The 22,548-nt window shown below is 37.0% G+C and overlaps 1 protein-coding gene across 4 annotated transcripts in view; it reads right to left on the bottom strand.

Annotated features, from left to right (window-relative positions):
• The window catches only part of LOC150090786 (H(+)/Cl(-) exchange transporter 5-like), a 202,800-nt gene that overhangs the window by 48,125 nt on the left and 132,127 nt on the right, over nt 1-22,548 (bottom strand). For all 4 annotated transcript variants that reach the window (XM_090372676.1, XM_090372686.1, XM_090372695.1 and 1 more), the window contains 5 exons: nt 18,007-18,087; nt 15,409-15,591; nt 15,195-15,284; nt 13,923-14,047; nt 1,676-1,817 (listed from right to left, as the gene is read on the bottom strand). In XM_090372676.1, coding sequence (XP_090228802.1) covers nt 1,676-1,817; nt 13,923-14,047; nt 15,195-15,284; nt 15,409-15,591; nt 18,007-18,087 — 621 coding nt within the window. The remainder of the gene's footprint in view (nt 1-1,675; nt 1,818-13,922; nt 14,048-15,194; nt 15,285-15,408; nt 15,592-18,006; nt 18,088-22,548) is intronic.

Genomic DNA, 22,548 nt, shown 5'->3' with positions numbered 1-22,548 from the left:
TATTAGATACTTTGTAGAAGTAACATTAAGAAGAACATTCAAGTTAGCCATTATATCAACATTACATCAATCACAGTGATACTAAGTTATCACTATAAAAAAGTAAATGTTGTTTCACTGATCAAATCAATATTTCACATTTTCAATGAAACCCTGGTGTGTTTGGGGGGGGGGATCTAATTTCATTATAAATCAATTCAGCCAAAAAAATTAACCAAACTGTCTCTGGGTAACATAAGGAACCTGATACAACCTACATTAGGTGTAAGAAAACCTTTTAATGGATAAGCTATATTTATCAGGAACTGTAAGTACTTTAGTGTTGTCATGAGAGTAGGCTACATTTGAAAGGGAAAAAAAAAAAAAAAATCAGTAAAATGATAACAATGTTACAGCAAAGTTATAAAAATCAGCTCACAATGTATATGAAGGCAAATCAGAAAGTCCCTACTTGAAAGGAGGACACTTGATTGCATTCTTGGCTTTTACCATTATTTCTAAACACAAAATTCTTATTGGTTTTAATGTGTACACTAATGGCAACTTGCAAACTTTCAAAAGGTAATGCTTCTGAAGAATATGCATCTGTAAGTGGACTTTTGCAAGCTTTGCCTGACAGGTTTCTGATAAAACTGCAATATGAAAAACTTTCATATTGCAGTTTCATCAGTGGCAATACTTCCCCCTTGCAGATACAGCCTTTGCTTCAAACTGCTTACTTACAGCAATTGTACACTGACTTACATTGAGTGGGTCTTTTTTGTAGGGTGTATAAAAATCACATTGCACATTAAATCACTGAATTAGTCTCTGCAAATTGGATGGCACAAAATGCTTTTTCCTGTGGAGAAGCAATTTAAACATGCTCTCCTAATGAATTTGATAGAAATTACAATTATTTGATAGAAATTTTTTAAAATCCCCTGGTGGGGGATTTTAAAAAATTTCAGAGTTTATCATTTGGTATTTGTGAATTTACTGTCATACGAGTGTTTCACGAGCATCTAGAAGTGTATTTCATTTTGAATTGCCGTGTCTATGTTGTTTGTTTGTTATTTGGTTTTTAGGAGCATTAGCAACTAAGGCCATATTGCTCCAGGATATGCGGTGGTCATTCCCTGACCTTACCGCATTCTCCGTATTTGGTGGTGACAGGCTCGAACCCCAGTCTAATCAAGAAGTGTGTGTGCTACGCACTGCTGCTGCACCTTCCCACCTGGCTACGGAGGCGCCATCGTCACCATGTCTATGTGTTAATCTTATGTCTGTTGCCTTTGTTATCATATGGAATTATTATTTTGCATGAAAACAAATATGGTACTCAGTCAATGTTGCATCTGAACTTGACAAAGAAGTGACAGAGAAATGAAGGAAGAAAACCCAAAGGTTACATACTGTGAGTTACAGCAAAAATGTTCATATTTGTCTAGTATCACAAGCAAACTCGATCGTTCTCATAAATAATATAATAATGACTGGACTAAAGATACTCTTGCTGTTCAAGTCTGATAAGTGACATTGTCAGAAATCTAACTGCCAAGTTTAGTGAAACATGATATCATACATAAATTATAAAAATTGAATAACAAATTTTTATATATAAAAAAAATGCAAAAAACAATTTATAATGCACTGATCAAACAATATAATTTGAGCCATTTTTCTAAGCACATACCTTCATTCCAAATGTAAAGATGGTTATGGCCAATTTGAACACCAGTGCTAGAGCTAACAAGTACAAAGATTTATAGACACCAGGTCCAGCTTCTGCAATGTGTAAATAACTTGGAGATACAGTGTAGTTATGCTTGTAGTCACTAGACAGAGATTAACCATAAGAAATATAAATTTTCAGTTATTTAAATAAATAAAAAAACAAAACTGATGTTTAAGATTAAGCAGAACCAAAGAAATAATTAGAAGTTCTACACTGAGAAGGGTACTATTTTATGGTTTAAATCCTTTATTATAACAGTAAGACACAAGAGTCAAAAATAAAGAAAAGAAAAAAATGGCATTCTTAGCTTTGCTCTAATATGAAGTGGCTAAGGTCATTAAACCATTATCAATAATAATGGAAGCATTCTCGGGCTGAGGCAGGGTTCCAGAATATTGGAAATCTCACAAACAGAGTTCTAAGAGTGTGATCTGGGCAACTATAGGGTTGCAAAGTCTGACTTCTGTTTCAGAAAAAATTATGAAATCCTTATTATTCACAAATATGGATGCAGTGTAGGGTCACCCTCCATAATAATGATATTGTAAGAAAGTCACAACGTGGTTTTATAGTTTTCTTGTATGATTGATCTGGTAAGATATTGAAGTAGGCAAAAGGAACTGGAGCAAAGATTTACTTAGATTTCAGAAAGAAAGGGTTTCTGACAATCCCACATGGAAATCTAGAGCATAGTTGGAGAAGTGCAGCACTGAAAATAAGATGCAAGAGTGAATACTAGGTAGAAACAATGGATGATTATAAATGGAAAATAAATGAACCAAGTGTTATATAAGATTAGTTCCTGCCAGTAATGTTCTTGTTTATACTCTGGCACAACCACAAGGTCAGAAGAGTTTACAATAAATCACAAATTACAGCTGTGATTTACAGGCTCCGAAAAAGCAATAAATATTTGCCTTTTTATTTACCTAATTGTTATTTTATATTGTACTTTATACGCAGTCTTATAGTTATTGTTACGCTGGTTATTTTTAATTTAGATAAAGAGTTTTTGTAGATTACTACTTAATATACGTAAAACTTATTTCGTTCGAATCTTGCAGCCATTGTTTTTGTATAGAGTAGTAGGGAATTCAAATTTTTAATTATGGTAACTAGGCAGCTCTAACATATAATTATATAGCGTAATATGCATCACTGCATTTAGGATTCTATTAGATAGCATAGTATTGACAATTAATTAATTAAATTTATTGATCTTATTAATTTAAAATATCATGCCCCAGACTAGAGCAGCAAAGCAACGGGCACAAAGTGGCAGGAGTGCTGTGGCTAGGAGGAGAATTGAGGGGGGGGGGGACAATTCTCCAATGCATCACAGCCTAAAAAAATGTGCAACTTGTGAAATGTTTGCCGAACTCTCTGGAACAGAACATGATCTAGCCAAGGAGGATGTCTTTGTGTGCGCCAGGTCCAGAGAGTGTCTAGAAATTAGGCATCAACTCAGCATTCTACTGGACGTCTATGAGAGCTTGAGGTGTAGGGTAGATGCCCTCAAAGAAATTAATGAGGGGCCCAGTCAAGCTCTCAGCTGCCCAACTCAATGCCAGAGCTCACTCCTGGGCATCAGGCAACACAGTGGCAATGTCCAAGGCAGAATGCGCTGGTCCCAAAGGAACTAGTTATTGTTGGTGACTCTATTGTCAGGGAGACGGGGAATATATTGTGTAAAAAGGATAGATGGAACAGGACAAGGGCATGTCTGCCAGGGGCAAAAGTTGATGATGTTGAAAAGCATATGTCATCTTTTAAGGGCACAAAAGGTGATATTGTTGTACACGTTGGCACCAGTGACATTAAGAGTAGGAGATCTGCAGATTTATTTAACAAGTACAGGTCAATGTTGCAAAAAAGTCGTGAATTAGGGTTAAATTTGAAAGTGTCTACAATTCTGCCCAGACACAATAGGAGGGAGTACATGATGAGAGCCTTGTCGATCAATTCGACCCTGGAGGAAATGTGCAAGGCTCAAGGGGGTAAAATTTTTTTCAGCTTGGTCTGTGCTTGTTAACAGGAGAGACTGCTTCTACAGGGATGGGATACACTTAAATAGAAAAGGTGCAAGAATATTTGCTGATGCTATCGAGGCAGTGTTAGGTGGGTCGGAAACCTGCTAGCTTGGGGGGATTCACAGACTAAAAGGTTAAAAGTAGCCGCAGGCAGAGGTGAAGGTGATTCTTGCACAATTTCTATTAGAATAAGTAGTGACCTGGAGCGAGGGATGCTGGGGGTTTCAGGGACTGATGGCAATCATTGTAAAACAAGTGGGTATATGGGATGTGTTAGGGCAACTAATAATAAGAATAGGTGCATGTATGCTTGCATTTATACCAATGCCAGAAGTATAGTAAATAAATTTGATGAATTTGAAGTGTTGATCAAGACATCAAAGGCGGATATTGTTGGGGTATCAGAGACGTGGTGTCACACAGATATTAGGAATGCAGAATTGGAATTTGGGGAGTACAATGTGTACAGAAAGGATAGGAAGAGAGGAGGTGTTACGCTGTTAATTAAGAAAAACATAAAATCAAAAGAAGTGCATCCAGTTGATATAGATGAACAGTGCACTGTTGAGTCAGTTTGGTGTGACATAAGCACTGCGAAAGCAAAAATAAGAGTAGGAGCATGTTATAGGCCTAATGACTCGAATGAGTACAATGAACAATTGTACAGGGAAATAGAGTGGGCTGGTAAATCAGAATGTCTTATAATGGGGGATTTTAACTTCCCAGATATTGACTGGAACTTGTGGGTTGGTCACTCACACACTAGTAAGACTTTTGCGGATTTATTGGATGATTGTTTTCTGCAGCAGCATGTTATTGAGAGGCAACCAGAGGGGGGGTAATACCCTTGATCTGGTTATCAGCAGTGATCATTCGTGTATTAAGAATTTGCAGTTGAAGGAACCACTAGGTGGCAGTGATCACAGTGTACTGATGTGGGATTTACTTAAAGATATAATTACCATTAGGGGTAAAGGAAAGGGTTTTTGCTTTCGTAAAGGTGAGTACAGGGGTCTCAGACAGTTTTTAAATTCTGTACAGTGGGATCAACTGATGATGTTACCAACAGTAAATTCTAAGTGGGAAGCAATCAAGGGATTAATTGTGGATGCTACTAAAAGTTTCATACCTATTAAGAAATATTGTTCAAGGTTTAGGCCTAAATGGTTATCAAATGAACTAATGAGACTCGTGACAGACAAGAAAAATGCATGGGATGCATATAAATTATCAAACGACTCAGAAGCCTATGGCAGATATAAGCTAGTCTGTAATCAGGTCACAAAGGAGGTTAGGTAGGCGAAGGCAGATTACGAGAAATCTTTGGCAAATCTTTAGGGAATGAATCTGATTGGTCCACTGGATATCGATGGTTCGGCTGTTGATGATCCTGCTCAGATAGCAAACAAACTGAATGAGTATTTTGCATCTACATTCACATATGAGGAGTTAAGGTTTGAAAATGGCAGAAGGTTATCAAATTGTAGCAGGGTACTTAATGATTTTGTAATAACTGAGAGCAAAGTGGAGTGAAATTGTTGAGGTTAAACATAAGAAAGGCACCTGGGGTGGGTGGGATGTATCCAGTTATATTAAAGGAGGCGGCAAAGCAACTAAGCAAACCCTTAGCCATAATTATGAGAGCATCCTTGGACTCAGGGGAGGTCGCCACGGACTGGAGATGTGCAAATGTATCCCCAATTCACAAAGGGGGATCTAAGGGTGACACAAGTAATTACAGACCAGTTAGTTAAACTTCTGTTCCGGGTAAAATAATGGAGTCACTGGTTAAAGATGCATTGCAGGATCATCTAGACAAGACTGCAGCAATAATTCAGACACAGCATGGGTTTGTTAAGGGAAAGTCTTGTCTGACAAATTTGATAGGATATTATGATGTGGTTACAAAGAAACTGGATGCAAAAAATAATTTTGATATCATATATTTGGATTTCAGGAAAGCTTTTGACACTGTTGCGCATGGAAGACGATTGTACAAATTGGAGCAGAATGGTATTAAGGGTAAGTTGCTGCAATGGATAAAAGGATGGTTGAGTGGGAGAAGACAGAGAGTGGGAATTAATGGGTGCTGCTCTTCGTGGACTAATGTTATTAGTGGAGTCCCACAGGGTTCGGTTTTGGGTCCACTGTTGTTTTGTATATTTATCAATGATATTGATGAAGGTATATGAGGCTTAGTGTCGAAGTTTGCAGATGATACAAAGGTTGGCAGGGTTGTTAATGATGGTAATGGCAGTGTGCTACTGCAACAGGATCTAGATGATTTGGGCAGATGGGCTAAGAAGTGGCAACTGAAGTTTAACCTTGACAAATACAAAGTACTGCATATGGGTAGAAGTAACCCCAGAGAAACGTACCAACTGTGTGGTACTACACTTAAGGTGGTAGAAAATGAAAAAGACCTGGGAGTAACTGTGCAGTCAGATATGAAGTTTTCTGAGCAATGCAGACAGGCTCCCAGGGCAGGTCATGGGGTTTTTGTCAATGATATATAGGAATTTTGCTAGCAGGGAGAAGGAGGTGATTGTCCCTCTGTATAAGGACATGGTTAGGCCACGCCTTGAGTACTGCGTACAGGTCTGGAGGCCTCATTTTAGGAAGGATGTAGATTTGCTTGAGCATGTACAGAGAAGGGCAACAAGATTGGTGAGGGGAATGAAGGGATCCTCTTACCAAGAGAGGCTTAAGTTCTGCAAATTGCAGTGGCTGGAGACTAGGCACCTGTGCGGTGATCTGATTGAGGTGTATAAGGCCTTGAATGGGTTGAGCACGCTGAATTCTGATGGGATCCTTCCACTTGTTCAGATTACGAATCTAAGGGAGCATAAATTCAAATTAAGAAAAGACAGATGTAGAATAGATGTGTGGAAACGTTAGCCAGCGGGTGGTTAATTGCTGGAACAAACTTCCATCTGTCGTGGAAGTTGATAGGTTAAACAAATTTAAGGAGGAACTGGACAGGCATTTGGATGGAATGGTGTGATTTTTTTTTTTTTTTTTTTGGCTGATGCAATGACATAAGCTCATACACTTGCTTTCTTGCATCACATGCCACTACTACAATTGTTAAATATATTTTGCATTCACATAGGCTTGAATCACAGTTCACTCAAAGAGCACGTGCTACTGCAATTTCACTCCTGAACGCTCAGCTACATCAAGCATTTCACTAAACAAAATATTCCAATATGTCTGCACTGCATTCTACATAAATGTGAGGAATCTCTAATCAGATGCATTATATACGTCATTACATTAGAAGCAAGTGGTGATGCTGTTCTGTGCTAGGATCCTCATTGTTTCTAATTTTCACTGATGATAGTATTAAAATTTTCATGGCAAATTTGCTAATGATATTAATGTGACAAGGATGTTAACAAGAACCAGGGCATGATGCTACAACAAAAGTTAAATTAAAATTATACTGATGGTCCAAAAAATGGCAATTAAACTTTAATGCTAGCAAATGCAAGGTTCTATATCTGGATATCACAGTAATCCCGTCAACTAGGAATAGAACATTCAGTACTGATGAAGATGAAAGTTGTAACCACCTGGGAGCTGTAATGCAGTTCTCTCAACAGTGTGTTAAGATTACTGATATAGTGTATGTGATACTCCCAATGTACATATAGGATGCCAGTAGAGATTGCTGCTGTTGATTTTATGATGTATTGTAAGCCATACTGCACTCGTTTATTATGTCTATACAAGTGTATTCACAGGCCAATTTAAATACTGTTCAGACTGACCAGTACAGATTGACAGATAATTATCACACTATACAACTCAACGCCTTCCCAGGGGAGAAGAACCTCTGTTCATCATAGAAGAGGAAAATTATAAAGCCTTTACAACCTTCACACAGAAAGTATTTGAAATGCACAGAACAATCCAAATCAGGGAAATTCAGCCCCCCCCCAGCAATTAAACAATAATCAGTAGTTAAAATTGCCCACGTCTCCCAACATGCCCAGGCAATGACTTAAAAACTGTCAGGATAGCAGTATTCTGCACCCCCGAGAGAATTCTGACATGACAAAACCGGATTGACTTAGATACCCCCCAGGACTACCCTGCCATGTATAAGAACCCGAGGCCCCACACCAAATAAGTAATCATGTGGGGGAGGGAGATGTACAGGTGGCCAGGGAAGCAGATTTGCTGAAAAATATCAGTAAGCTAGTAGCAAGGGGGTGTAATATAGAATGAATGAATGAAAGACAGAATGAATAGGCAGGGCACTGAGTGAATTAGGAATTATGGTAAAAGAGAATAAATGTCAGTTTTGGTGAATGAAAGAAAGAGTGACCCAGCATGAGGGAAAGAGAGAGCAAATGAGTGTTATGGTGAATGGGAATGAGTGAAAGAGCAAATGTAATTGGCCAAAAGAATACAAAGTTAATAATAAATTACATTACTTTATATATACTAACAAACATTTATTAACAACACAAGCACTATCACTGCATTCTCCCCTGGCCTGTACACAACTGAAGAATAACAATAAGTTGAGGTGCCAAGAGAGTGCAGTGCAGAAAGCAAGGGTCAAACAAATGAAATGAAAGCCAGAAAAATGAATGAGAGTAAGTGTGAGAGAAAGAACACAAACCATAAATATTACAGTTAAGTACACACTAACCCTAGTTTTAATCTTTTATATTCTTACTTATTTAGTTTAATTATTATGCATTAGTATTTTAATTTACATCACGCATTATTGCATCCCCCACCACTGGCATGTGAGAAAAAAGATGAACGAATGGGGGAAAAAAAAGACACACACACACAACACCACACGTTCAAAGAAAGTGCATTACCCCTTAAAATTGTAATTGTCATCCGAATAACGTAAGTATATGGCAATATTTCTTACAGATTGCATCAGATAAGATTGAAACGCGTAGGTAATAACGTAATATTGCATCAGCTGTTACTTTCAGCTATATAAGCACGCTCTGCAAGAGTTTCAGTCATTCCTTGCTTGTGTCAGGATGGCCAGTTGACACCATGAAGAAAGAGTGCTATTGTTGCTTTATGTGAGGAAGAATGTTCTTCCTGTCATATTGCTTAGTATTTTTTAACAGCGAGTAGATTTCTTTCCAAACTCAATAATACTGATTCTGCTGATAAGAAAAAAGGAACTGGATGCAAACGAGTCTCTAAGGCAAAACAGGACCACATTTTGAAGTGCTTATGCCTTAAAAACCGTAAAGCTTCTTCGTTTGAGCTGAAAAGAGAATGGGAAGAACATACAGGAGTGACAGCAAGTGCAGTAACAGTCAGAAGATGCCTCTTCAAAAATGGACTTGTAGCCCATTGTCCTAAGAAGCCCCTCCTCACACAAAAAAATGAAAAAGGCCCAATGAATTTGGTGTCAGGAGCATGTCAAATGGACCCCCGAGCAGTGGAAGTCAGTTATTTTCTTGGACGAGAAGAAATTCAACCTACATGGCTCTGATGGGAGACAAAAGATTCGCCGTAGACATGGTGAAGAATACCACCCACATTATATGGTGTCTACAGTGAAATTCCCTACCAGCCAAATGATATGGGGATGCATTTCGTATTGCCGAGTAGGTCACCTGCAGTTTATAAAAGGTTCCATAAATGCCAATGGATACCTGGCTATATTGGAAGGCAAACTGCTGCTAACTGTCAAATAACTGCATCTTTCGGGACAACTCCGCTGTTTGTAATCGGGCGAAAAAAGTAAGTAGGTACTTCTATAGTTACTTTAGCTTCATTTCTGCATTAGAGGTTTGACAGTAATGTGTTTACAATTGTTACAGGTGAAACAATGGTTGAAAGAATGGTTCATTACAACTCTTAGCTGGCCAGGAAACAGCCCAGACCTGAATCCTATAGAGAACTATTGGCATTGTGTGGAATCTGCAGTTGCCAGAAAGAAACCAAAGACTCTTTGTGAACTTCAGGAAGCCATAATTAGTGTTTGGAACCATGACCTATCAGTTGATTACCTTCAGAAATTGATCTTGTCAATGCCACGACAGTGTGCTGCTGTCATCAGGGCCAGAGGCAGTTCAACTAAATATTAGTTTGCACCTGGTGAACTTTTCATTTTGTTTTCCATTTAAAACGATAAACTGAATCAAACTGAGGGCTTCTGATAACATTTCAGCCATAATTGTTGTTTACCAAAACTGTTGTATAAAGGTTGCAAATGCTAATTTTGGAATATTTTGAGAGCACTGTCAAATATTACTTAGCTTTGCCTTAACTATTAATAAATATCTTTTGTTTATATTTCTATTTGTGATGCTAGTCATTAATATAACATACTATCGCAAAAAAGGGTTAGAAATACAAAATTCTTAGGTGATACACTTTCTTTGAACACCAGCGTATAACCTAAAAGAAAAAAAATTTATATTATAAAATGTAAGAAAAAAGTATAAAAATAGAATGCATGTAGAGTGAGAATGAGGATTATGAATGAAGTAAATGGAAGTAATCTTGCTCTTACCCCCCACTGAGCAAGAGTGAGATTACTTCCCCCTTCACCTAGTGGTTTTGGTAGGAAGGGCAGTGTGACCTTCCTACCAGATTCGACACCTACACAGGCCTGACAACAATCACCGACATACTGCAGCTCCGCTGACGTGCCATTTGGCAATCTGAACCAGGTACTCAAACCAGGTTCCTTTAAATCCCATCCCAAGACATGTGAGAAGGAGATGAGTATCTGTCTCCTCCCCTCCCTGCCTCCCCCATACTTTGCCTGGTGAGGCACATCCCCACTAACCTCTTTGGGGATGCCTACTCTGTTGTTCCCTCCTACCTGTTCCCCCCCCCCTTTTCAGTTCTCCCATTCTAAACAGATTGACCAAGTACACCCCTAACGATGCTGCCAAATTCTAATCAACATCTAAATTCAACAGTTTCTCCTAAACCTCTTTTGGCCTTCCAAATTCTAGTGTTCATTTTTTTTTTTTTTTTTTTTTTAATAGGCTTTGCCACTGAAATTCTCAGAAATTAGGTGGCGAGGCCTGCCAGAGTACTTAAATAATCTACTGGATGCCTCACCTGCCTCCTTGTGCAAAGTGTGGGCAACGGGGGGGGGGGGGGTCCCAACAGTTAAATGGTCAGAGAAACAACAGAACATCAACACCACTCCCCATACACTTTTTTAAATATTTCGCCTCTAGAAATGGTGCCATCAGACAACTAAAACACTTTACACTTTACTTGTACAACTCAATGGTCAGACCAGATGTTGAATACTGAATACATGACTAAATGTGGATGTAAAGATGGAGATATTCTTATGGGAAGAGACTAGGTCTGTAAACTACAAAGTTTACAAACTAGGCATCCACACAGCAATTTGAATAAAGTGTTTAACACCTTCATTGCTGCCTTGACTTATACCCTTCATGAACCGAATTCAAAAATTATAGCATTTGAGTCAATCTGGTGGATTGGGGAGGGCAGAGACAATTTTGGGCTTTCTTCTCTCTCTATGGGTGAATTAGTCAACTGCTGGTAAAGGTTGCTTGAAAAAATATCCAGTTTTCTTCTGTAAAATCAGAAGAGAATGGTTCTTAAAGTGAAGTAGTTTTTTCATCCAAGTGAATTATAAACCCCACAATGCACATAAGCATCAACATGCAGTTAACATGTTAAGAGCTTAAAAAGCTTGAGCAAACTTAGTGGTAAGACACATTTATGATAGACATGAGGGCACATTCAAATTAAGGACACCCAACCATAGACTGTAAGAAAAATTGGCTAAATTTGCTTTTATTAAAAAGTAGTAAACTACTGGAACAAGTTATTGCTTAGTCTTGTAGAGTCAGACAGCTTATGTAGATTTATTGAGGGATGAGAAATATTTGAAGAAAGAGAGAAAATAAAACCAGGAGACATTTTATTTCATTTTCATGATTATTATTTTGACAGAAGTTAAGCTACATATGTTTTGTTTTCTTGCATCATCATCATTCTGCCAGGTTAGTACTGATATTAATGAATTAATGTGAAGTAAGAATGACACTAACTATAAAACCATGCAAGTTTTAAGTTCTTCTGTACACTTGTTCTGGCTTTCATCCCTCCTTTGATTGGGCCTGATGACAAGATTCAATAAGGAATTCAGAAATGTGCCAATGGTTAAGCAGTTATAGCATGTGGAAATTTTAGCTTACTAATGGTAAATTGTAGCCCTGCTATCTCCGGTAATTTTTGTCACCATTTCTCTATTAAAAATTCAAGGCTATCAATTTGAATGAAAGCATACTACAAATCAGCAACATCCTGTACATGATTTTGCACAACTGCCATGTTTTCTACCCTTGTAGATGAATTTCCTTCATCAGCATTAACAGATCATTGCCCATTTTTGAACTTCATGAGCCAATCAAACGTTTGTGTTCTGCCCACTTGGTTTCCAAAGGAAGATTTCAACATGTGCAAATGTGACCCCAATTCACAAAGGAGGATCAAAGGCTGACACAAGTAATTATAGACCTGTGACCTTAACTTCTGTTCCAGGAAAATTAATGGAGGCACTGGTTAAAGAAGCACTGCAGGATCATTTAGACAAGACTTCAGTTATAGCTCAGACACAGCATGGTTTTGTTAAGGGGAAGTCTTGCCTGACCAACTTGATTGGATACTATGATGCAGTCACAAAAGAACTGGATGCAGGGAATAACTTTGATATTATATACTTGGATCTTAGAAAGGCTTTTGATACTGTTGCACATGGAAGACTGCTACACAAATTGGAGCAGTGTGACATTGGAGGCAAATTGCTGCTATGGATAAAGGGGTGGTTGAGGGGGAGAAGACAGAGAGTGGTAATCAATGGACACTGCTCATCGTGGACTAATGTTATTAGTGGAGTCCCTCAGGGCTCAGTGTTGGGTCCATTATTGTTTTCTGTATTTATAAATGATATTGATGATGGTATATAAGCTTAATGTCCAAGTTTGCAGATGATACAAAGGTTGGCAGGGTTGTCAAGGACACTACTGACACTATGCTGCTGCAACAGGATCTGGAAAGGTTGAGCAGATGGGCTGAGATGTGGCAAATGAAGTTTAACATTAACAAATGTAAAGTACTACACATGGGAAACAGCAAACCCAGAGCAACGTATCAACTCTGTGGTACTACACTGACAGTGGTAGAGAATGAAAGGGACTTGGGGGTGGTTGTGCAGGCAGATATGAAGTTCTCTGAGCAGTGCAGACAGGCTGCAAGAGTAGCTCATGGAGTATTGTCAATGATATACAGGAATTTTTCCAGCAGGGATAAGGAGGTGATTATTCCCTTGTATAAGGCAATGGTCAGGCCACACCTAGAGTACTGTATACAGGTCTGGAGGCCTCATTTCAAGAAGGATGTAGAGCTGCTGGAACGAGTACAGAGAAGGGCAACAAGATTAGTGAATGGAACAAAGGGGTGCTCTTACGAAGAAAGGCTTAAGTTTTGCAAATTACAGTGTCTGGAGACTAGGCACCAGCGAGGTGATCTGATAGAGGTGTATAAAGCCTTGAATGGTTTAAGCATGCTCAATGCTGATGGGATTCTTCCTCTAGCTCAGAAAAATCACCTGAGAGGGCATAAATTCAAATTGAGGAAAGACAGATGTAGGATAGACGTGTGGAAATTTGCCTTTAGCCAGCGGGTGGTTGGTTGGTGGAACAGACTTCCATCCCTTGTGGTGGAGGTTGATAGCCTAAATAAGTTTAAGGCTCAGCTGGACAGGTATTTTGAACGAACAGAGGGGTGAAGTGGAAGTGGGTTTTTTTTTTTTGGCTGATGCTGCATAAGCTTGCTTTCTTGCATCAAATGCCTCTACTAATGCTAATGCTAATTTCAGATACTGTTTTCTCAAGTTTATAACAGTACTTGATGCGCACACACACACAGCCAATGAACACAACCTTACTTGGAGATGCATAATTTTGGCTGAAGCAAGCTAGAAAGATGTGACTGTTGTTATGTGATGCAGCACAATGTATGTTACCAGCACATAAGAGTAGAGTTCCATACTAACAACCCTGCTGCCACATCAGTGGTAGTGCTGAAATCTTGACTGCACTCTATATAATATGCATAACTTAATTCATATTTCTTACTTGCTAATTAGTACTTTAATATTTATTTAAAATATGCCAACTTACCACAGTTCAGAAACATCATTCAGACCACATTCGCTGAATAACATCCTAATGAGATCACTGGTGTTCATTCTGGTAAAGCTATTAGGGAAGTTCAGCAGTGTTGTAATTAAGGTGATCACCAGAATCTTAAAAAATAATAATTTCAATCACTTCTCTGAATATTATTCATTTACCAATTTAAATTTAAAAAATAAATAAATAAAAAAAATGCCCTATTTTTCTTAAATTTTCTCTCTCTCTCCTCTCCTCTCATACACAACAGATATAAACTGTATGAATAAAAGTTAATGCCTTTAGTATTTAACATTATTATTTCCATGGTTCTTTAATATTTTACTGCAGAAAAATAATCATATTTTATTCTGTTAAAACAAAGAGAATTTTTTTCCTGTGATTTTTCTTTGGTATTAACTGTCCTATCAGTGTGTGCTTGTGTACACACTGATAGGACAAATACACAAATGCTATGTTGCTTACCATGAATTTAATCAGATTATGGTAGATGAACAAAATTCTGAGATAAAGTTTTGTCTTTACATTAGAGATCTTGAAGAAAAATAATGTGTGTGTGTGTGCATGCACCCTCTATGCACAAAAGATATTTTATGTGAAAACATCTTTGACAAAAATCAGAACCATTTTAAAATTGAACAGTTAGAACCAAAGTTATGAACGATGTATAACGTTTTATGCTCATGCCCACTAGTTCCTAAATGCCATCTCGCATTTCTTTACCAATCAGTTTTACTTCAGTCTGAAATATTTAGTACGAACGATATGTTTTATGCTCGCACCCACTACTTACTCTACTGAATCAATGTTCCTAAATGACTGAGTCATTTAGGAAGTGACATAATTTGCATTTCCCATTTCATTTCGCCAACAGGCCGAACACAGACTATCAGATCAAAATTTTAGTAGGTGCTGCCAAAGATGTTTTCACATCAAGAATTAACGTATTAACGTTAGTGACTTCATTAGTGTCATTTAGAAAGTGACACGTTGCTACCAAAGATGTTTTCACATGGAAAAAAAAAAAAAAAAACTCAGTTTTGTGAATAAAATTTTAAATCACCAATGAAACCATGAAGGGCTATGTTTACAGATTTTCTTTTATGGCTATGTTTACAAATTCTTTTTATGCTATGCTGCATGTGTCTTATATATCCAATTCAAATTCATATTATAGTTAAGAATATTGCATTCTTAGATTAATAAAGTAATTAGAAATTTGATAAAATTGCAATCAGGAAAGAATACTAATATACCTACTTCTATGATTGGATATTCGCCAAGTTTTGAAGTTTTTCTGAAGCGACACCACTTAATATTAGTTTTGATAAATATAGATCCTATAACTCCCTGAAAGGAAACAGGGGAAAAGTCATTTACTATATCAACCTACAAGCTTTTTTAAAGTAAGGTAATCTAAATTTAATTTGTTATAAAGCATTAAAAATTTGATTTTAATGTGAAAAATAATTACCCCAAAGATTCCTAGAAGTACAAAAGGGATAAGTTCTACAACAGCCCACTGCTGATTTCCTGACATGTAAAACATCACCAGATGATCATTACCAAATGGATTAATGGATCGAAGGACAAAAGCAGCCACCAATGCACAGAAAAAGGAACGCCATAAAGTCTTCAGAGGGAAATAGTAACTCACCTAAAATTGAAATATTCATTAATATAAAAATTTCATGGTTTATGAATAAACACAAAGTATATTTTTTTTCAATATTACTATTTGAAATTAATTGAAACAAAGTTCAATATTACTATTTGAAACAAATTTCAAAAATACATAACCCCAGTTTTATAATTTTTAAATAATTAACATTACCAACAAAAACACAAATAAATTGCATAGCTGTTTGTGGGCTTTTGGTATATCAACTACTTCAGTTACAGTGTGCTAGATCATATTTGTCATGTGTCATGACTATTAAAGTGTGTTCACAGGCCAATTTGCACATTGTCCAGAATGAAAAATCCTGGATAACTCAATGACCCCTACTCCTTCCACCTCAGATTAGTTAGCCTTGATTGGAGAAATCAACACTAAATTCCTCCAGTTTTTGACAGGATGCAAACCCAAATCTTTCCAAATAAGTGACAAGTAGAACACTATTATGCTGTTATGAATTAACATGTACAGGTTATTTATATTAATGGACAGAATGATTCAAGGAAGTATCAGACATAAAAAAAATATATATATATATATATATATATATATATAAATAAAAAAGTAGTCTGTAACAACCCTATCACCTATTTTCATGCAGGTTTTTATTATCCCCATCTTTAAACTTACTCAAGCTCTAAAGTTTCCCAAGGTTATAGTTAGTTTTTGTTTAATGGAAACTTGAAACACAAAAGTCTACTGGAAATTTATGGCACTATGCATGGCTAGCAAGTTTAGAAGACATAAAATACTTGACATCAGACTTCAGGAAACAAGAATATGTTATTCTAAGAACAGCAGCAGCAGAATGGAACATGAAAAATAATTGATTTAGGAAATGGTTTGTAAAACAAAATGTTTTGAAGAAACAATGTATATTATATTTATTTTTAACTTACCTAATTGTTTTACATGGTTTCAACTATAAATCACACTTTTTTTACATAAAGAGAAATAAACAAACACAATTAATTGCACTTGTAAGAGTATAATGAATCTTGGGAAGGTTTATTTTTTAAAATATGTAATCTTGAATTTTTCTTTGAACCATGCAAGATTGTCTTTTTTTTGGCGAGATCTCTCATATTCTTTAATAGTAGTATATCTGTAGAACTGCATTCATACTATTACTCACACCATGCCATTCCAGTTTCTAGCACAGTGAAGGCCTCTGCATGAGTGGGCCTTCAAATGCATTAAGCAGCAGGAGTAATATTTCAACAAAACAACCAGTGCACTAAAAGTAGATACTATAATTATTTTGTGGGGACAACAGTGGTTTGGATAATTGACGTTCTACTGTACTTTGCAAAATTTCGAGTGTCACGCGAGAGTAGTTTTTTTTTTAAATGATTTAGCCAATTTCGGCACACACCCTTAAAAAGGTTTGTCACCCCTGCCTAGATGCTACTATTAACCACCCCTCAACCTTCGTTCCATCAAGAAACTGACATAAAATCTGTTATAGCTCCATTAATGTTGTTAATGAATATCAGAAACAATAATGGAACCAGAACCAAAATTTGGCGGACCTTGCTCATGACCTGATCCATTACTCACCCTTTTTATCCACCGAAGCAACTTCCCACTAATGGCCCATTGCTCCAGTTATATAAAGGGCATTCATGTGGGACTGAATCAAAAATGTTACTAAAATCTAAATAGACTGTCAAAATTATTTTCTGCATCTAGTTCTTTTGCAATACCTTACAGTAGATTATCTTATTAATCAGATGCAATTTTTGATTTCTTTTTTTTTAATAAACACATGCTCTGTTCCCAATATAACTCTGTTTCTATTATAACACACTTGCAATATAGCTATAATCAATGGAACTACATAATTTTTCTGCCACAAAAGTTAAACTACCTGGTTTAACACCAGATTTGTGATACATGATCATGCTCAGCTGACTTTTGCTGTTGTAACCAACAATATATACTGGAGTACACCATTCACCAACTAGCTGATGAAGAGACACTTCATCTTGAAAGCTTCTGTGTATTTTAACACTTTTTATCTTATTTTATCTCTGTTTTATTTTAATAAATTTATTTTAACCAGTTAGTCGGTCATCGCTAGAAACTTATATGACAAAAGACCAATCATCAAAAATTAGGGCAAAAATAATCTGAAAAATTCTAAAAAATATACATACTTAATGATGCTAATTACTTCATAGACTGAATTATTATTATTAAAATACTGACAAAAGCCTGTTTAACTAAATAAGAGTACAAGAAAATTAAGCATTAACAAAGTTATTAAGTCTTAATAACTAGTTGTCTGTTCAAGATTTTAGGATAAACACGACACCACTTGATATGTTAAGCAACTTTTAAATAAATAAATATATATATATATAAATATACACACTATAAACAATTTCTTACCTCTTCTAAGCTGAATAGCACACCACCTATAGGTGCTCCAAATGCTACAGACACACCAGCTGCTGAAGCTGCTGAGAGAATCTGATATATATATAAAAAAATACATTAGAACATATACTGGGAAATTACTTTGCACAATAAATAAGATTAATAACTATTCTTTTTAGTCCACAATTTTCCTGTGTGCAACCAGAATGAACAATAATTGCTACCTTTATTTCAGAGGAATTACTAAACAATTCAGTTTTCTTACATTTTTACATAAGCATCACATATTATTTTAAACTATGAAACATTTAGAAGTTGAGTTGACATGTTGATTTTTTTTATAAAGAAAAAAATACTTATTTGCATCTTAAAATGTTTAATCATGTCTTAAACTATAAACCATATGGAAGTGAAAACATTTTCCACATGGGTTATTTCAGGAACTCTGACAAGCCAAGTTCTCCAACTCTGACGGGTCTTCTGCTAAAAAAAAACTTGGAGACCTATTACCATTTCAGGCATATCGTACCAATGTACCAACTGTGCGATAGTACACTTAGAGTCGTGGAGAATGAAAAAGACCTGGGGTAATTGTGTAGTCAGATATGAAGTTTTCTGAGCACTGCAGATAGTGATGCCAGAGCAGTTCATGGAATCTTGTCAATGATATACAAGAATTTTGCTAGCAGTGATAAGGAAGTGATTATCTCCTTCTTATATAAGGCAATGATCAGGCCACACCTTGAGTACTGCATACGTCTGGAGGCCTCATTTTAGGAAGGATGTAGAGCCGCTGGAATGAGTACAGAGAAGGGCAACGAGATTGATGAGGAGAACAAAGGGCTGCTCCTACCAATAAAGGCTTAAGTTCTGCAAATTGTAGCATCTGGATACTAGGCAGCTGCGAGATGATCTGATTGAGATGTATAAGGCCTTGAATGGTTTGAGCATGCTCAATGCTGATGGGATTTTTCCTCTTGCTCAGATTGCACACCTGAGAGGATATAAATTCAAATTAAGGAAAGACTGAAAGGCTGATGCTGTATGCTTTCTTGCATCATATGCCTCTACTAATGCTAATGTCTGATTTGATAATCAAATATACCTGAAATGTACACAATGCATGCATTACCTAACTTGCTCTATTCCACACACAATTACAGTTGTGCAAGACAAATACTCAAAGTAACGGGGGGAAAAAAAAAAAAAAAAAAAAAAAAAAAGACTCCAGTAATCTTGTACAAAAGTTCAGAACTGATTATATAGGCAGTTAAAGAGAATAGATGTTTTGAGTTGGTTTAGCAATAGCTGAAATCCTAGATGGGCATTCATACAGAATGAAAACAAATGTTTCTCTATTTACCTATCGACTGAAACCTTTGTTTTGATTCTTTATGAAGGCCCTCTAGTATTTCAGCTGTTACTAAACAATCTCAAAATATCTGTTCTCTCTAACCATCTATATAATCAATTCCCAACAATAGCTTTTTTTTTTTTTTTTCCAAGATTACTGTAGTCTTCTTTTTGTTACTTTAACAAGTGACAGCTACAAGAAAGTTTGCCATGCTACAACTAAGACTACGGGCCTTACAGTACAGAAAACATCTTTAAATTAACAAAAACAGGCAAGTGCCATTTGTGCTATAATCCTCTCTATTATAATAAGTTTTCCTAACCCATCAGCACCTAAACAAATTTACTGCAACATCAACATGCACCTGTATATAGGCTCACAAGGTAGGTATAACATCACGAGATACATAAGAGGGATGTGAACACCTTTTGTTCGGTTTCAAACACAACAATTGGGAATTTCTTTACTCCATCCATTTACTTAAAATTTTCCTTTTATATATGTAATGAGGTTTTTTTTTTTTTTTTCTTCTTTTCAAAAATGAGTAATACCACAACATAAGCAGATCCATATATCATCCAAATCTCAGTTAAGTAAACACATTCCCCAAAGAGTCCAAAAATATCTGAAAACTTAAGTTTAATATAAACAAATTTTTAGCTTAACATGTTTAACAATATACAATGAGTTGACTTTGCATAGCAACACTTAATACCTCATGGAATCACCTTTTGCCCATACACATCTCAGCATGGACTGCACAAGGTGCTGCAGGGTATCCTGTAGTAGTGCTACCCATGTGTCACACAATATGTCCAAGCAAAGCCCGCATGTTGTTAGGTGAATGGTAATAGCATCAAATGTCTTTTTCCAGTAGGTCCCAAGTATGCTCAATTGGGTTGAGACTGGGAAAGCTAGGTGGCCATGGGAGGACAAAGAACTGTCATGTTACTGAAACCAGTTAGCAACCTGCTGGGCCTGGTGGCATGATGCATTATCTTACTGTAGATGTTAGAGTTGTCTGGTTATACTGTCACATAATGAATCGACGTACTTGTTTAGCATCAATAATGGGAATGTCTACCTTTCTATCATTGCTGACTAAGTTTATGGGCCTTGCAGTACAGAAAACATCTTTAAAATTAACAAAAACAGGCAAGTGCCATTTGTGCTATAATCCTCTCTACTATAATAAGTTTTCCTAACCCATCAGCACTTTAACAAATTTACTGCAACATCAACGTGCACCTGTATATAGGCTCACAAGGTAGGTATAGCACCACAAGATACATAAGATGAATGAGAACATCTTGTATTCAGTTTCAAACACAACAATTGGAAATCTATCTTCATGATGTGAGTGTACCCAGATGACAGTGCATCTTGGCATCTATCAAAAAGACAAGCCTAGGGCATGCCACAAAAACAGTCCCCAAACGATAATACTGGATATTTTTATTTTCAACCCCAATATCAAATGTGATAAAGGATTCATATCCATTTCCTGCTGAACACCAAGAATGCATCCAAGTGCCATGGCAAATGGGATTCATTACACCAAGCAACAGATTTCCACATTGATGGTCGTGTCTGATGTGCCCATGCAAGGTGCAGTTTCTTGTATCTTGCAATGAGCTTGGGTACCCGTGATGGCCATTGACTGCAACAGCCTATATGGGCTAATGTCCAGCACACAGTCCATGTGTATATAGGAGGTCTTGCTATTTGTATGTTGTAATGAGCGGTTAGCTGGGCCACTGCGCTACATCCCTGCTGAGTTATGAGATGTGAGAGGCAATTTTTTTTTTAGTTAGTTGTTGGCGCATCGGCTTCTGTGGCCATAATGCACCTCCCAAGGTTTTTGCAGTACTGTGATCCAAGCCCGAGGCGGGATTCGAACCCGCGACCTTTGGGTTGCCAGGCAGGCACTTTACCCACCCGGCTAGCCCGGTCGGGTGAGAGGCAATGCTCACCATGGGTGTTCACCACACCTGGCTGTCCCATGTGTGACCTTTGGCTGGTTGTTAGACCGCTGTTGAGCCAGTCATGATAGACTCGTGGCACCACAGAATGGAAGCACTTAAACATGTTGGCTTTTGTTGAGATACTGGCACCTACACATCTTTCCCTCACAATCATGTTCACATTTGAAGTTGGAAGATCTCGGCACAGACACTCAAACTAATCATCGCCATGTGTGCAAGCTTATATCAGCTATTTTCAACTTTGAACCTTCAAAAGTGTCACAACCAGTCTATGCCTACACAAGGGGGTGCTGATAATTCAGGCGCCTCCGTAGCCAGGTGGGAAGGAGCAGCAGTGTGTAGCACACGTTTCTTGATTAGACCGGGGTTCGAGCCCATCATCACCAAATACGGAGGATGCGGAAAGGTCAGAGAATGACCACCGCATATTCACGGAGCAATATGGCCTTAGTTGCTAATGCTCCTAAAAACCAAATAACAAACAAAACAACAAAAAGCTGATAATTCAAAGCCAACTCAGTGTATATGATCACTCATTACACTTTTGCTGCCTTTGATGTATATAAACATTAAACGCCACCAGAGTGATGTGCTGTAACATCATATGAGTGGCCATCCTTAAGTAGTCAATAAATGAGTGTTGTAAAAGTAAAAGCATACATGAATTAGCAACTGCTTAATACTGGTATGCTGGGCCAATTGTTGTTTTCTATATTTATTAAATGATACTGATGAAGGCATATTAGGCTTAATGTCTAAGTTTGCAGATGATATAAAGGTTGGCAGGATGATTAATGACAATAATCAAGGTATGCTACTGCAACAAGATCTACAAAAATTAGGCAGATGGACTAAGAAATTGCAATTGAAGTTTAACATTGGCAAATGCAAGGTACTTCATATAGGGAACAGTAATCCCAGGTTAACTATATAATATCAGTGTAGACCATAAATTTGAATTACGTATGAATTTCTTATGGGTTTATGTAATTAACTATATAATATCAGTGTAGATACACCATAGTTTACCCATAAATTTGAACTACACATGTAGTGTAAAGGCATTGTTTTAATTGTATCTCATATTGTGGGTGCCTTCACAATGAGATAGCTGGTATTGCTCTACTTCAAATAAATAATGCTTCTCTAGTAGAGAAGACTACTGTTATTTATTTTCAGTGGATACCACCACCACCCAGACGATCGTTTCGAAGT

The sequence above is a fragment of the Mastigoproctus giganteus genome, chromosome 1, assembly GCF_048544385.1.
Source record: "Mastigoproctus giganteus isolate SK-2022 chromosome 1, ASM4854438v1, whole genome shotgun sequence".
Taxonomy (NCBI): Eukaryota; Metazoa; Arthropoda; class Arachnida; order Uropygi; family Thelyphonidae; genus Mastigoproctus; species Mastigoproctus giganteus.
The sequence above is the reverse complement of the archived record's forward strand: the minus strand, read 5'-3'. Positions and strand labels throughout refer to the sequence as shown.